The sequence below is a fragment of the Chelmon rostratus genome, chromosome 2 (genome assembly GCF_017976325.1).
Source record: "Chelmon rostratus isolate fCheRos1 chromosome 2, fCheRos1.pri, whole genome shotgun sequence".
NCBI lineage: Eukaryota > Metazoa > Chordata > Actinopteri > Chaetodontiformes > Chaetodontidae > Chelmon > Chelmon rostratus.
In genome coordinates this window covers 28,104,362-28,121,517 of record NC_055659.1, presented here as the reverse complement: position 1 = coordinate 28,121,517, position 17,156 = coordinate 28,104,362, and the positions used below count along the sequence as shown (strand labels likewise).

The 17,156-nt window shown below is 42.0% G+C and overlaps 1 protein-coding gene across 1 annotated transcript; it reads left to right on the top strand.

Annotated features, from left to right (window-relative positions):
* The first annotated feature begins 371 nt into the window (after positions 1 to 371).
* Positions 372 to 13,268, top strand: cldn19 (claudin 19). The gene is made up of 5 exons (XM_041960502.1): positions 372 to 1,117; positions 6,146 to 6,310; positions 6,653 to 6,737; positions 8,862 to 9,008; positions 12,314 to 13,268. The coding sequence occupies exons 1-5, from the start codon at positions 895 to 897 to the stop codon at positions 12,360 to 12,362; spliced, it is 669 nt and encodes a 222-aa protein (XP_041816436.1). The 5' UTR covers positions 372 to 894; the 3' UTR covers positions 12,363 to 13,268.
* Positions 13,269 to 17,156: the final 3,888 nt, after the last annotated feature.

Sequence of the window (17,156 nt, the reverse complement as noted above, 5' to 3'; positions counted from 1 at the left end):
GACAATTTGTTGAAGGGTTTGATTGAATGATTAAGATTCAAAGCACTGAATTGGACTGGAACATTTTTGCAAACAAATGCTTGAGTGTTTTTCATGAATGAAGTTGCCATCATGACTTTACCATGCCAGTGTTTTCCCTCCACATCTCACCAGCTACTGTACATCTTCTGCTTTTTCTTCCCCTCTCTGCTTGAAACAGTTATTATTTTCCCAACCAGCCCTTCTCTCTTCCCTCCCAGTAGGCGTTCCTACAACACAGAGGAGTCCAATCACAGGCCAGCCCTTTATCCCATCCCTCTGTGGTCAGCCTGTTAAGGACTTTTTGTGTCCATGTTTTTTTTCTTTTTACTTTTTTTTCTGCTACCCCTCATTGAGCCACTTGAGCCTGGAGCAGATGGAAAGATTGTAGTGGGGGGAAAGCAAGCAAGCAGCAGAGAGAGTGAGGATTGGAAGAAGCCATGCAGAGAGTGAGGCAGCCCAGCGACGATGCTTGATGAACTGAACCACTGAGCGTCAAAAAGTCCACTTTGACTGAGCCCCAGAGAGACCAAGGCATCAGACAGGACAGCCCTGAGGGGAGACATCAACTCATCTTCCCAGCTGACGGGCAAAAATCAGCCCAGGACGTGGAGAACAAAAAAAAGAAAGAGTTAGAGACGAGGAGGGGAGCTTTACACATGAGAGTTAAAGCAGAGAGGCAGAAGGAGATGCTCAGAGGGACCAGATAGTGAAGACAAAAGTGAAACAAGTCACAGGATTGCTACAGGTGTGTCTTCAGAGTCTGCTCAAAGAAAGGGCGACACACCAGAGTCACCCACACTAAAGCTGCTGCAAGTGAAACAGGGAGTACAAGAGCGAGAGCAGGCAGACGCAGAGGGACAAAGCTAGACAAGGATGGCCAACTCAGGTCTCCAGCTGTTGGGTTATTTTCTGGCGTTGGGTGGTTGGATCGGCATCATCTCTACCACTGCCTTGCCCCAGTGGAAGCAGTCGTCGTACGCCGGCGATGCCATCATCACGGCCGTGGGTCTGTACGAGGGGCTGTGGATGAGCTGTGCCTCGCAGAGTACAGGACAGGTGCAGTGCAAGATCTTTGACTCCATGCTCTCGCTGGACAGTGAGTACAATGTTTGAATTTGCCTCGACAAAACCTGACTAACTTGTAGTGTCTTGCTCTGTCACTGGCTGTTACTCTGATCTCTCTGTGGCTGTGAACTAATGATATTCGCTCAACTCTTTGGAAAGACTTTTCCTGCTCCTATAGGCATATTGTGAGTTTATGATTATGAACGTAATGATATCACATTATATAATTAACAAAAAAAAATGTAAAAACCTTACTGGGTTCATGACCTGTGTGTCTGATTAAGTGATATTCTCCAAATAATTTGACAGGAGATGGAAAAGCACATTTAAAATTCAAGTAAGGCAATAATCTGCAATCACCAAGAAAGGTTTCTCTCATTTGTTAAATCATGCTCTCTACTTTCCTTCTTTCTTTCTTGGCTGCTCTCATTTAATTTTTGTGAATAACTGCCTTTTTGGCAGCCAGGGTGACGAAAGAAAGATCCATTGAAAAGCTTTGCCTGGAGTTTGTCTTGCCAAGCTTAGAAATGTCCATGGCGTTGTTTTACAAATCACAGCAGTTATTGTAGCTGGCCCATTCATTTTAATCAGCGGCGTAAACGGAAGGAAAACACGTCCCCAAGCCCTCGCTATCTGGAACGCATTAAATTCAGAAGCTGGAAGTCTCACTTAAAATGCTGCTGTTTGAGTCTTTAATGAAGTTCAGTTAAAACTCCAAACATCACCAAACGTAATATGTGAGGAGTGGGAGGGGGTCAGGAATGTGGGATTCAGACATAAATTAGCTCAGAATGTGAGCCTCCTGTCATCTCCAATCTGTAAGTAGGACCTAGTGACTCATAATTAATGGCACACAGATTATAGGAATCCATCCATCTACTGTCTGCTTAAATCACCCTATTAGAGATTGTAATGAAAGACTACAGGGGGTGGGCTCTGGCAGAAGTCATTCTAACAAACACACTTTCAGCTTGTCTGTTTTTCTCACTGGTTTGAGACCAGTGTGCTTACGAGTCCTGCTGTGGCACACTTGCCTTAAAGCGACAAATGAGGCACTTCGCAAACATTTTGGTGTCTTGGTGAGTCATCGTATCAAAACATTTTCTGTGGCGTTCTGTGTGACGGGTCCCCGAGCTGATCTCCCATCTCCTTTGGTTCATTGCAGCAATAAGAACAGCGTATTGTCCTTGCGGATGAATAGGGGCTGTTAGCAGAAGAAAAGGGCAGTGTTGAGCCGAACACCAGAGATATTCCCAGAATGCGCTCTGTCTTCCCCACACGCGCACATTGTTCCAGTCGTCCATTAACACACCCAGTGAGTATAGATTGAGGCTGAAGACAAACACTGAAGAAAACCCCTCAGAAGAGTTAACTCTGTGTATCTCTGGACGAACATGGAGCTGAAACATCGTGAATCACACGTTTATTCAGGTGTTTCCAGACAGTTACGAAATGGAGCGCATCAGCATCCAATCATGTGTCCAGGGTCAGACACTCCAGGTCTGAACCTTGATTAAACACACCTCTGGCGCTGGTCTGATCCAACCCTACCACTGATTTGAGTTCTGAAGGAATTCTCCTCCTCGGCTTCATTCGCAGCAGGAGCAGCATGTGATGGTGGGTGTAATTGTTCAGCAGACTGTGCTGCGCTCTGCTGATGCAGCCAAGCAACCGTAGTGGAAATTGTTGGATCTGCGGCGGGTTTACCGAGTATGTTGCTCAAAAAGGAGATGATGATCAGGATAATACACGCTTGAGAAGGTTGGCTGTTATTGTCAGAAGAGTGTGGATGGTGGTGCTGAAAGGACAGCTCTTCAGAACAGGAACATCTGAGCATCATATCGGGGACAGGCTGACCTGCCTCAGTCGATCAGCTCTGTGACATTACATCATTACCTTGTATGTACTCGAACATTAAAGTCAAAAAGTATGGTGTTTCTCATAGACAGCTTTGTTTCTGGTTCTGTATTGTACATTCAAGTGTGGTTCTGCTTGGTGAATGCAGCGTGAGGCTCCGTAGTTGGGTACACTGCACATTATAGTAGTGTGTCTCTCAGTTACACTCCTCATAGTTGATTGTTGGGTGACAAATCCCATAACAAGACCAAAACCAACGATTTTCATGCTCACAATACTCTCTGACCTCCCTACCCATCTGTGGCACTCAGCCCCAAGCCCACTGGTTCCTACTGAAGTCTTTACTTTTTAGCAGCAGTCTTGGGACTATTTTCAGCCGTGGATGCATACACATTTGGTACACTAGTGAGTATTCTGGGCAGCGTGACAGCGTATGTGTCAAAATAACCTACAGCATGTGTGTTGATGGTGATGAAGGAACATGTCATAGTGTAACTGTGTGGGTTGCTGATGTGTTTTCAATAGTCTTTGGACAACAATGGAGCTCTGTGGCTCAGAGGAATAAGATCAAGCTTTCGACACACACTTGTAGCAGGATACATTCACTTTTAGTTTTGGACTTAATGGACTGAAATTTGTTGACAATAAGAAAAACATTACCATCAGCCTTACCCTTTAAGACTGGAGAAGTGTCTGTAAATGGTTGGTGCTCATGCTCAGTCATGACTCTGAAAAATTGTTCCACAACGACAAACATGTGGTGCGACACTAATGTCTTCCCATGCAAAAGTGCAAATAAGGTGAGGTGATGTGCAGTGCTGTGCAGTAAAAAGCATCTTTCCTAGTCTTACTGTACTGTACTTATTTGTTAACTTGATGAGTTTAGTCTTGACCACTTATGATAATTGGGACACCACCCTGTTTACTTATAAGTGAACTAAGGGGAAACTCATTGAGGAAAATTCATTTTTTTGCTAAATAAAGTGTGGTTGTAAAATTAGGAACATCATATTAGTGAATTTGTGCTTTGAGTTTGAAGTGAAAGTGGAGTGGAAAAGGGCTGGAGTTGTCAAATGTAAGTTAGGTTGTAGCTGGGTAGTAAGTGGGCAAACAGATATTACGTACAACGGAGTCACAAGTGACCTCACAAAGGGACCTTACAGTGCCTACACACACGCCAGCAAGCACACACACTCATTGAAAGCTTGTGGCTGGCACTGCCAACCTTGGCACTGCAAAGAGAGGGCCTAGTGGGTGAGCCAGCTACTCCCACCTTCCTCCATCCCTGCCTCCTTTTAGCCTCTCTTTCACCCCGAAGGCACCCGAATGCCCTTCTGGTTTGTCACTGGAACTGGTCAGAGTGGTGTCATTTAGCATCGTCCTGAACCCCCGCACGCCCTCAGAAGAAAAGAGGAATGCCCAGAGTGGATGAAAGAAAAGAATATCAAACCTCTCTCTGTTGAAGACTATTCAGATACTCCATCAAAAGGAGCTCTGGAGCCATAAATCACACTTCAAAGATAGTTCCATCCCCTTCCCCACATCATAAGTCCGCTCAGATCAGCGTCTGAAATGCTACTTCACTGCTGCACCATGAATGATGGTGTGTGTATTTCTATCACAATGACAAATGATGACTGTAGAGGTTCCCGCTCAGGCTGTTGCTCAACAGCTGTTTTTGAAGTGATTTTCTTTTTTTTTTTTTTTTTTTTCAAACATATACTGCCACACTCTATTCTATTCCTGTGAAATTGTAGTCTTGACATTGGAAACAGTAATGTGCCAAAAAAAAATCCTAACTCAAGGTCTCGCAACTTTTCCCCCGTGAAGCTTGGAAGACCATGATGTGTGAGTGAGAGCTCGGGCTAATCTATTCTGGTGTTGATCTTGAAATCAGTTTAATCAGAATAAGTGAGTATGAGCTTCGAAGGCTGCTGTTAAAAGCTCTGAAAAAAAGTTCATTAACAAAAAGTTAATTTTTTCAAACATTTCGAGTTGAGAGTGAAAATTCATTCTTGATCTTGGGAACAGCAGTTTGACCAAGAAAAATAAACAAAAAATAATAAAAAATGTCCACCTACAAGCTTTTTCCCCAAAGCTTTGAAAACCATGAAATGCAGTTGAAAACTGTTAGCAGACCTTGAGTCAAGATTTCTTCTTTGTCAAACTTTTCTATTCAGTAGTTTTAGTTATGTCGAAAACTGTGCAGTGATGCATACACTGGCTTACATGTACACTTCGAGTCATTGTTATCTGAAGCTAATGCCTGTGACTTTGGCTGTTAAACCTGGATAAAAAGCTTTGTTCACTTTAATTACCATATTTGCCCTGTCAGATATCAGAATCACGATATTGGACTTTGCTTTTGCTTTGTTTTCTACTGCTGCTGAGATTTGCTTGCTGTAAATAAGACACACTCCATCAGTATTTTGACAGTATCATTAAGCGCTAAGCATTGTCTTGGCATTAACACGTTCGTGAGCGGCTGTGTTTGAGGCAGTAATGTCTGATTGCTGTGGCGACAGCCCCGTGAAAACAATCTTGCTTTGTGACGAAGCCACACTAATCCCACTGTGTGAAACATGTAAAGCGGGCCCTCCTACAGCTGCTCTGTGTGAGAGAGAGACTTGTGTGTTTCATCCGTGTCTATGCCACCTACAGTAATTGCGTGTGCGCAGATATTGTGCATTTGCACATATGTGTGAGTGTAAATATGTGTAAATATGTTCCTCCCACAAAGTTATGTGTGCGCGCTGAGGCCTGTGTGGGCGGCACATTAGATTTTTGAGAAGGCAAAGCCACAGTGGAATGATCTTTAGAAGATTTGGAGGATCATTTAAGGTCCCAGAGCTTGGCCAAGAAAGTCACCTCTGGAAATAAAAAAGCTGGAATTACCCCGATGGAAAATAGGACAGTGGTGGAGTCACACTGATGAGCGCTCTGTCATAAATTCATGTGGTCTCCCAGCTACCCGTGTGTGTAGCTTCATTCCCTTATAATGATCACTTTAATGTCCAGAAATGTTTGCTTTATTCCAAGTGATGGACTAAAAGACGCTATTTGTTTTCTCATCTCCTCACCACTTTCCTGCCTTTCCTTTCCTTTATTTTTACCCTCCCTCTTTTCCATATCCTCTATTGTATCTCTATCATTCTGTGCTCCCCTCTGCGATCCCTGCCTCCTCCTATATTTCTTTATCCAGTCCACATCCAGACATGTCGGGCCCTCATGGTAGTGTCAGTACTGCTGGGCTTTATCGGCATCATTGTCAGCGTGGTGGGCATGAAGTGCACTAAGGTGGGAGATAACAACCCATCCACCAAAACCCGCATCGCTGTGACTGGAGGAGCTCTCTTCCTGCTCGCAGGTGGGATTTCTGCTGTTCATATTTTGTTTTGTATGCAAACAAACATGTAATTCAGTATCTCAGTGCACTAACCAGCGCATTTAGCAACAGCGGTCTGGCATTTTTCTAGCCTGAATGTCTCACTGGGGGTCCTCTGGGTAATTTGAGTCCCTGCTGTAAACAGGAAGTGGTCATTTTAGAAGCATTAGCCACTGACCTCAGACAAAAACCGCAAGGGGAGAGAATTAACTAAACAAGGACTCCCCAATTCATTAAAGTGTTGTTTTAGCTTCAGTGAGTGTTTGCAGCAATAATTGATACAGAACACTGCTACACTCTTATTAATCTCTCCTTCCTCCACAGGTGTATGCACACTGGTGTCTGTGTCCTGGTATGCCACTCAGGTGTCCTATCAGTTCTTCAACCCAAATACACCGCCCAACGCCAGGTATGTGAATGCTAGATGTCTGCAAGTCCCAATAATTTCAGTGAATCTAACCCTGACTCAGATGGGAGAGTATATGGAATGGACTTTATTTATATAATACTTTTCTAATCTTATCGACCACTCAAAGTGCTTTACAACACAAGTCATTCACACACACACACACACACACTCACTTTCCCCTCAAATGTTCTCAGAAACTTTTGCGATTTCAGATCAACAGTGAAATGGGAAGTTTCTATAATTTGGGATTGTCAAGCATGACATTTTTTGCATACAGTTTACTGTGTATGTGACTGCTTTGTGGCAATATGGGCAAATGTTGATAGTTCCTTTACATAATCTAAGAACCATCTAAATATCAATTGGAGGTTTTGTCATAGGACTAACATGACACCGTCTACTGGGTTAGCCTCTATTTCATACTGTCATGCTGTGTGAATATTCCTGGTCTGTCAAAAAAGAGCAAGTAAACCCAACAGTACATTTACTGTTTAAACTTCATGACAATAATCCCAGGAATGATTGAACACAGGAACAAACCCGCTTTGGTATCCCCTATTTTCTGTTTGTACTGTGTCTGAATAACCAGAAGTATGACACATTAGACAAATAACAGATTAAAAAGTTCTGCCTCATGCAAAGACAAGCCCTGTGCAACACTGTGATGTTTGCTTTAATTGATGATGAGGACAGGATTTGAGGAGGTAGAGAAGAGAAACTGACAGAAAGTAACACTGTCTCCAAAGTGAGTGTTCACATAACAGCACTGAAATCATGTGAAAGTTCATTTCTCTCTCTCTTGTTTACTCTCCAGTTTTCTTTTTATCTTGTTTGTTGACATATTTGACAACTCCAGCTCTATTTTATGGTCTATTTTAGACCAGTAGTTTTACATTAGTAGAAACTGCCATCCCTTGTCCTCATATTGATACTGGTAACTAACTGCCTCTGATCTAAATCAATGCGGCACTCGCTCCGATAGTTGTGAGGTTCGTGTTCAACAGTCATCGATGTTCAGTGCTGCAGAATTCATTGTGAAGAGACACGTTACACCACTGGAAAGAGTTGTGTAAGGACCAGTGTCTTCAAAGAGCTAGCAGCGAGCAGCTAAACAGCTAGCTTTAACTGCTAACACTTTCTATTTGTGACTAGCTAGCTAGCTAAGTAGTTCCTACTTATTGCTGATAACAATAGCTAAGATCAGGTACTAATGGTTGACAATTATACTTGATGATAATGGCTTGATGCTAAAAGATGCTAAAAATTCCTCATTGTAGCTAATAAACACAGATAGCTATGGCTTGACAATTCTAGCTGTAGCTGCTTACATTTCCTAATAATGACTCATGAACATGGCTAGCTTTGACCACCAACAGTTGTACCTCAGCTAATGTTATTGTTTTAGCAAAGTAGCATACAGTTAGCCATTTAGCATTTAACCATAAAATACATTTCTTCTATCCATCTTAATGTTAGCTACTTTGTGTTTATGCAGACATTGTCAGATAAAAAGATTCAGAGATAAAAAGGTTATCTGCTTTTGGAGATGGCTACTAAAAATGAGGAAATACAGAAGCTGTGGTGGAAAGAGCTCAAGACAGGCATCATTTACTCACATTCATTTTGAGAATCAGTTAAAGGTCCACTTTGGAGGATTTAAGGGGACCTGTTGGCAGAGATGGAATATTATATTCATAATTATGTTTTCATTAGTGTACACTCTCCTGAAAATAAGGATCATTGCATTTTTGTTACCTTATAATGAGCTCTTTATATCTACAGAGGGAGCCATGTTGCACCACCATGTTTCTACAGTAGCCCAGAAAGGACAATAGAAAGAAAAGAGAGAGAAGGCCTTTCACATTATTTATGTCTTTAGCAGCCACCGTAGGGGAGGGTGAGGTGAGGGGTATTTATTTGGTTGCAATCTGCGACATCACTGCTACATGCCATTAAATCCAACACATAGGAACTTTAAGTGCATTTTTAAATACAGCAAATAATTTGGCTAAATGATTATCTTTAGGTTACTATTTCTTCTTACCATCTTTGTTATACTTGGATATTTACTGTAGCAGTACTGTGTTCTTCTTTCCAACCTTTCCCTCCCTCTGTCTTGCACAGGTATGAGTTTGGCTCGGCCCTGTTTGTGGGCTGGGCGGCGGCCAGTCTGACGGTCCTGGGTGGCTCCTTGCTGTGCTGCTCCTGCTCTAAAGATGACATGCGAGGGCAGCAATATTACCGTCAATCACAGCCTTCCACAGCCAGGGAGTACGTGTAAAACCCTCCCCCTTGCAGCTGTCGCCCAAACAGAGAGCATCGGACACGCTTGCCCCCCACACAACCTTTTTCTCAAATTATACCTGCTAAAAACGAAAAAAAAAACAGAAGACTATCTTGCATACACACATGCAGTCACATGCAGTATTACACACAAACACGTTTCCCACCAGTAGGATGTATTTTTGTGGCAACAAAAGCTACAACCTTTAATTATTTGTGAGCAGACAGCATACATATTTTATGTCAATCATCCAGCTAACTTATATAATGATAAGCTTTTTATGTGAACAGAAACCTCACATGTGCCTTAATGTCATTACTTAATCCACTAGAAATTAGAGCAGCTGCTTAAATCTGACACCAAAAATACAGCTACTCACTCTGAGTCATCCAGTTTCTGTAAAGAGAAACAAATCAGAACATTTTCGTCTTGGTACAGCAAAACACATTTTAAGTGAATCCAAAGGCAAAATATAAGGTGTATCACGGCAGATACCCAGAGAGAACGGACATGGAGCTAGAAACACCAGTACAGCGAAACTTGCTGAACTTTTATTAGCATGTCCTATGCTTCCTGGTTGGAGCTGCACCTGTAGTTTGCCTCCATATTGCTTTGTGTATTCACACTCCACTGGTGCAGTTATGTTGTGTAAAGCGAGAGCCCCAAACCACTGTGCAAGAACTTGGAGAAGTTACTGAGTGGCTCCTCTGCTGTTGTGGGAGATAAAGAGGTTGGCTTGCACAATCTCACCCAGGAAAACAGGTCAGTTAGGCTGCGATCACAGAGGACACTGACTTCTCCTGCGAAGACTCAAAGCGCCGTAGCAGGTAAACAGAGAGCAAGGGAGGCACAAGGCGGAGGAGCTCTCCCTGTGAGTTTTCATGTGGGGCACTGTGGTGCAGTTAGCAGTACCTCAAGTGATGCAAAAAAACAAGAACGATGATTTTGAAACTAAATATGAGCAAGATAAAATTAACCAATTGTACTTGATGAAAAGGGCAAGGAGCCCGTTCTAAAGCAAATAATGTAGATAAAGTTTAAATAAACTGTATTATTTATTTTGTTGGCCTAAAACTTTAATTCTAATAAGTCTAAGAACACTGGAAGCAGCCTATAAAATATCTACTAAATGATATTTTTAGCCCCAGGCTGCTAAACCGGAAGACAGCTTACGTGTGATTAAACCAGCCAAAATTACTGACAATAAAGAAGCAGGTGTGTTCAGTGTCCTCTGTCATTGACGCCCTCACTATCAAATGATCGAGTTCTTGCATGGTCCTGTTTTACACAACAATCATATCATGAGAGCTGCACACAAAGACACAATGTGAACTGCAGAAGTGGAGGTGAATTGTTAGTAAAAGGTGTCCGGAGTGTGAGTGCTGTTAATGATCATATCACCATTTTACTCAACACTAAGACAAAGTGGACGTTCTCATCAACACATATCACCGCAACCCATGAACTAACACTATCATTCCAGATTCGTGCACTCCTTCATCTAATAATCGCTTGTATATCCAGACCAATGTCTACGATGTAAGCTATTTCATATCCTTCTCACGCAAGTATAATCCTCATAAGCTACAAGACACTAGTGCAGTATTAGTGTGTTATGTACCATAAGCTAGCATGATGCTTACTACAAAGTTGTGAATATACATCATATACGTAACATATACGTATCTTCACTGCAGTAGAACTGACTACAGGTGTTTTGCAAACCACTGAGCACTTCATGAGGGTGAAGTACAAAAGATGTCAGCAGCAAGAGTAGAGCCTGTAGAACTCAACAGTGGGTCTAAATTGGCCCCTGAGTCCCCCCTCCCACATCGCTTCCGCTCTTCATTTGTGCCTTTTAAAGAACTGGTCCATCACTGTCCCAGATAATAAACCCATTAACTTTTCTTAGAATCGCTCCCAGTCCCCCCATTTCCCGGGCATACAGCCTCACTTCTTGGTAGCCGCTTGTTTGTGGAGTGTCTCTGTTGTTCTCAGATTGGGGGGTTGTGGGTCTCTAGGAAATTCCTCGTGCCCTTTAAATAAAAGAGGATGCTCTGTCAGGAGCAGCTGTGCTTTGAATAGGGACTGCACGACAACAGGTCTGATAAGCCTACCCTCTGCCAAAAGAACAGGAAATATACATTTAAAGGAATAATTTGACACTTTGAGATATATGCTTAGAGTAAGACGAGAAGATCAGTGCGACTGTTCTAGTTGTCTGTTAAACATATAGCTACAATCAACAGATGTTATCTTAGCATAGCATCCAGATTGAACGCATAAGGAAACGGCTAACCTGGGTCAGTGTGAGGATTAAAAAAACAAGACATAGCATCTTAATTATTGGGAAATTTGGCTCTATCTTCATATTTAGCCTACAGACATGGACTCTCCGCGACAAAGTGAATGAGCATCTTTCCCGAAGTGTCAAACTACGCTTCAAAAGTAGCTGTTGAACTAGATGCTAACATAAGTACAGCCAGAGAAATCTGACGTAAAGTCATGTATAGACTCTAGAAATCATCATTACTAATATTTATTTTAAACATAAAAATGTATATTACTTGTCAGCTGACATGTAGCATCACCTCTCACGCTCCTTCTCACTTACTTTCCACCCATTTGGCCAACATCTTTACAATCATCAAGCATCCTACCCTCTTCCTAACAACTCACAGCTGTTGAGAGAATCTGAGAGGTCTTGATGTGTCTCTTATTTCCCCTCCTGTCCTCTAATCTTGTTCTTCTCTGAATGTCTTCTTCTCTCCTCTAATTCAGGGCAGAGTTGTTGAGTGAAACTAGTTTCCCTGACTGATCAGCCCCTGCCTTTTTATCGAGGACTGTCCGACTGTCCAACCACTGTCTTCCCCCTTTTTTCCTGTTACCTCTTAGACCCTAAAGTTGGACCTCTGTAGCAGAATATTCCCTTCCCCTCAGTACTACATCTGCACCTTATCAGTTTAAATGGGAACCAAGATGCATTGGCTTCTCCCATTTTGTCCCTTCTTTCTGAGCCTTTTCTGTAAATATGGACTCTTTAAGGACATGTGATCAGACCTTCTATTTAAGAAATGAGGTGGTCTCCATTTCAGCCTGGCAAGCCTCTACAACCCCCTCTGTCCCGTTATTGGCCAAAAATTAACAATAAGTTGAACGCCTTTATGGTTTATAATTTCACCGATATCCTATGACCTCTGGGTGTTTTTTTGTAAATGTATCTTTTGGGTTTATTTTGTTCGCTGTGACTACTTTGACTGAAACATGTCTTTTTTTCCCTTTTGAATTGCAGACCAAATGTTAAAAGTACCCCACCAGAGAAAAGGGAGCAGTACTTGTAGTTTGGGAGAGTCTTCTGGCCTTACCATGGTTTAGATTCTGTCAACAGACAAAAGCCTCTCACTGAGGAATTCAAAACAGACAGACAGAGTTTTTGAACGCCAAGCTTTCAAGCATATTGCAGCAACATAAATTAGAGACTTTGCTGAAGTTAAAGAAATTGTTTGGGGAGGTTTTGGGAAATAGTTGTTTCATGGGGATTGACAAACATGATATACTTGTCTTGTCTGTTTTGTTGACTTTGGGAGAGACACTCATTCAGGGTATGTTTTCTATAACATGTTAAAATGCCCAGGTGTATATACCACCTACTCTATTCTTTTTTTTTTTTTACTACATATATAATGTTTTACTACAGTGCCTTATAACACATGTTCGTGCACATGTATGTTTTTGACTTGGATTCTCTATAGTCTCCCATCCGATCTGAGGGATGTGTGTCCATAGCTCCTCTGCCAGCAGTTATTGCAGTTAGCAGTTATTGTTATTATTGTCGGATATCTGAAAATGAATGTGAAGCTATCTCTGCAGTGCCACTTACGAAACAACAAAGACATACGTACGATAGATCTTCGGCAGCATAGTGCCTTATGCCACTGTTTGTAAGAAGCTGTGTGCCTGTTTCCAAGTAGCCTGGATTGAGGATATACCCAGTACATTTATTTTGTTTTGTTAAGTGCCAATATGAGTTTGTGTGAATGACAGAGTCGTTGTATTATTGACTCAAAAGGATGTACTGTACTGTGTGCTGTCTCCTGTACTAAGAAACGCCAGTTTGCTGAGCGTTCAGATGCCCTTCTGATGCCTGCATTTATTTACCATGCCATTCCTTTCTCTAATATTTACCTCCTCGATGTTGTGTATCATCTCATTTACAGCATAGCCCTGTCTGTTTCTTTTAGAATAAAGTAAACAGAGACATAAAAATGGATTTGGCTCTGAGTCAGTGTTTTATTAGTTGTTTCTTAACTTTTCACCCTCGCCCCCCGCTCGTTCCTCCTCTCCAGCTCAAATACTTCTTTTGCACCCTGTTGTTCAATAATTGCCGACGTGGAATTCCACTTCTGCTCCACTGGACTGTGGCACAGTCTCAAAGGTGGACTCACAAAGTTAACTTGCTCACCGCTGCTACAACTGACAGCAAGGCTTCAACTTTCTTCTCACTGCATCCCAAAAATGCAGTTCTTCAAGGAAAGGTTCAGATTTGTTTTTAAAGTCTTCCTCATACCCATACATACATTCAGAGCGTTGGTTGCTCTGTTCATACTTCCTGTCCATGCTGGCCGTGAAGCAAACTCTTCCTTCAGTGATTTGAATGATGTGGTGATTACAAAGATGAGGGGTCCTCATGCTTTCTACCATGTGAATGCTGTCTGAAGATTTAGCTTTGCACTCAGAACACTGTCAAAAAGATGGACAGTTTATAAAAAATGGATCAAACTGGTGCAATTTCCTTCCTTCCATCCAAACTTGGTGCCCACATTACCCACAATGCAACTCAACCACTGACAGTTCTGTTGAAGATTCAGTTATGTTGTTAGTTCTGGCTAATGTAGCCTTGAGCTGCTAGCCTCAAGAAGAGATGAGGAGCGGGCTACAAAGGTCTCCACATCTGAAACTTCCTCAGCTCCAAACGACGCTTCCTCAGGTGATCTGAGGCAGCTCAGTATTCTCTTTGTCTTTTCAGATCAAAATTACCTTGTGTTTCCTTGCTGAGCTGCAGCAGAGGGGCAGTAACACAAACAGGGAAGTTCGTACGAAATAAAAAAGCCTCCAGTAGAATTAGCTCTGGCTGAACTTTAGAATTCACTTTTTCCACAGAACAAGGACCGTCTTCCCTCGCCCTGCCAAAAACTCAAACGCTGGATGAGGTATGACAGGATGCCAGTCATTGTGAACTGAACCTCATAATAAGATCCTGGCACCATCAACAGCAACTCAAGAATCAAACATTGCCAAATGGTGCAACCAGGGGAAGCTGAGAAAGGTAGAACTATATTAAAATGTCTTCTCTTTGTGTAATAAAGAGAATTAGTTAAGAAGTTATTTATTATTATTGCTCTTATTAAATGTCCTGGAGACAGTCAGTCATGTCAATGTTGATCCCTCTACTACAGAACAAGTGTTTGTTGTGCTCAATGGCTTCCTGATTGTACATGATATGACTTTATTGACTTTCAATAACAAAAATAACAGAAACAACTTCATGTAGTAATGGGAGAAAATAACTGCCCATTCAGAGCTTGAGAGCAGAGCAGACCCAACTGTTAACACACATACAAGATTCAGGTTTGTGACACACAGGAGTCTGTGGCTTTGAGTCTGTGTGAACAGTGTTGACATTGGAGTCACGTTAGGAAGGCGTCTCTTCATGGCCAGTGTGGAGATTTGAACAAATGTGAACCTTTTCTTTAAGAAAATCACACATGTCAATACCCACCCAGCAGGGTATTTTTCAGTGTTTCTCAAAAACATTTTCAAAAGCATTAAGAAATGGTGAATATGTGGATGATTTGAATGACTGAGTACTGATAACCAGACGATAAAACCAGGGCTCATTGATGTCACATTCTTTCATTAGAAATATAAGGACAGTTTCAAAGCCACTGTAATAAATGACTATTATTACATTTTCACTGAAGAGGCAGACTGCCCATGAGTTTGTATACAGAGTTAAAATCAGACGGTTTGAGGAAAATGCATGGTATAGACACCAGTGATGGGAACAGAGTATGGACGTGAAATCTCACATATGGCTGAGATGTACGGCACCGACCCTACCTATGACTATAAGGTCTGTTCCACAGTATTGATGTGCTCCATTCACCTCATTTAACACTATAAAAAAAAAAAAAAACAATCACAGGAACATTCGCTCCAGATGTATCTACACAATACAGAAGCATCTCAACTGTGATTTATAGCACATTCGTAAATTCTCATCCAAATCAAATTTTCATCGAATTTCCTGCTAAGCTCCAGCTGTGTGTACGAGATATTTAGCAGCAAACACATTTCTAAATTCACTTTTACTCTAAGTGAATATGCTGACACACAGAGCAGATGTACTTAAATAATGAACCCCATGAACCAAAGCTTGCACCAGAAACCAAATCATTATATTAAACACAGGAATGTGTTTTCCCACTTTTAACACTCTGAATGATGGATGATGTGTTACACATGCATTCGATTGGGACTTGCACATCGTGGTAATTCAGGAATGTGAGACTGGAAATGATCTCCTTTATTGCTGAGCTGTAAACATCATTACAACAATCTGACGTTTTCATAGTGAAACTCGTCTTTCATACTGAAGAGGAAAACAGAGCGCTTTAGTGAACAGTAGCACTGTCGTCAGTGACAATTCTAGAGATTGTTTAAACAGAAAAATAACCAAACAACCTAATATTCACATGTTGGTATAACACTAAGAGAGACGCAGATTGTGTCATTTCTAAATGTAAGTCTTGTAGTTTGGCGTATGTGGCGACATGGCGGTGTTGGTTTGGGCCGGCTGGCTATGAGCATCATTCGGTTGCATCCTGATGGCATCACTGACATGAGAGACACTCCTGACTGTCAATGCAGCTGAGGTTAGAGAGCAGAACACACTCCCCACCATCAACCAGTAGGAGAGCCCAAACTCAAACGTTATTCCTGGCATCCCCAGAGTCACCTGTTAGAGAGAAAGATGCCGAAACAGTGAAGTGAGCACATCATTCCTCATCCTGAATATGGCTTAAGGCATGACAACTTTCTAATTTTGCCTCCTCATATCTCTCATGGCATTATTACAAATGCAGTAAGTGTGAAGAAAAAATGGATGCTGCAATTTAAAAAGGACGTCTACCTTGATTTCTATCATTTAAAAAATTCTTTGTGAACACCATGGAACCTGTGCTACAGGCTCGTATCCTCTGCCCCTCGGAGACCTTTTTCTGTGAAATCCACTGCCTGCTGGCTACAGTAGTTAGCACGGCGTCTAACTGGACGGAAGTTCTTTCAGTTTATTTGAGCTTGACTTGGCAGGTTTTTCTCTGAGCTGGGCATCAAGCTTCACTTTCCGTCTGCCAGCAAAACACGCTGCGGCCGGCTCACACCAGACTGAGGAGCAGAGGACTGAATTCAAAGAAAAAATAACTCATAATGCTTTTGTCATTATCTCAATGCAAGCAGGTGCATTTAATTCAAATAAAGCCAACCTTAAATTTCCAGTAAGGACTTTCAGAACTTGAGTTTAGCGGCTTTACGCTATTTTCAGCGCAACATTAACATGCTGATAAACGCTCTGCAGTGTTTACCAGCTGGTCTGGGTTGGTGCTGGGCTGAGAGTGGTGAGGGTGAACCAAAGCATTAAGGTTGAAGGCTGTAAAATCAAAACAATGAGCTGGAGGAGGTTAAAGCGCTCCACAGAGCGACGGGGAGCTGGAGGGTCACCTCATTTCACATCACACATGGTCACTTGATCCATGAGTGTAAAAAAAGAAAATATTGAGGAAGGCAGTTTCAGTTTCAATATGCATATACACTACCTCCCATGATGCACTGTAGTTTGAATAAACTTACATGATGTAAGGAGTGAGTCATTGTGCTGATAACTTGATTGACAGTTGATTGATTGATAACTGCTACTGAAATTTAACACACTGATCCACATCAGTTACTGATGCAGGCAGGTCTTGAACCTTGCTACAGAATTACACCTGAGGTTGAAAACACTTGCCAAATAAATTTGAGCATGAAATTTCCTTCTTGACCTTTGGGAACAGCATGTGTAACGATAGCTTTTAAGC

What these genes read in the sequence shown, in the direction of transcription:
- cldn19 (XM_041960502.1), top strand. Translation starts at nt 895, where the DNA reads ATGGCCAACTCAGGTCTCCAGCTGTTGGGTTATTTTCTGGCGTTGGGT. An exon ending in CTCCATGCTCTCGCTGGACA is followed by an intron (nt 1,118 to 6,145) that starts GTGAGTACAATG and finishes TTCTTTATCCAG; the next exon opens with TCCACATCCAGACATGTCGG. An exon ending in AATACACCGCCCAACGCCAG is followed by an intron (nt 6,738 to 8,861) that starts GTATGTGAATGC and finishes TGTCTTGCACAG; the next exon opens with GTATGAGTTTGGCTCGGCCC.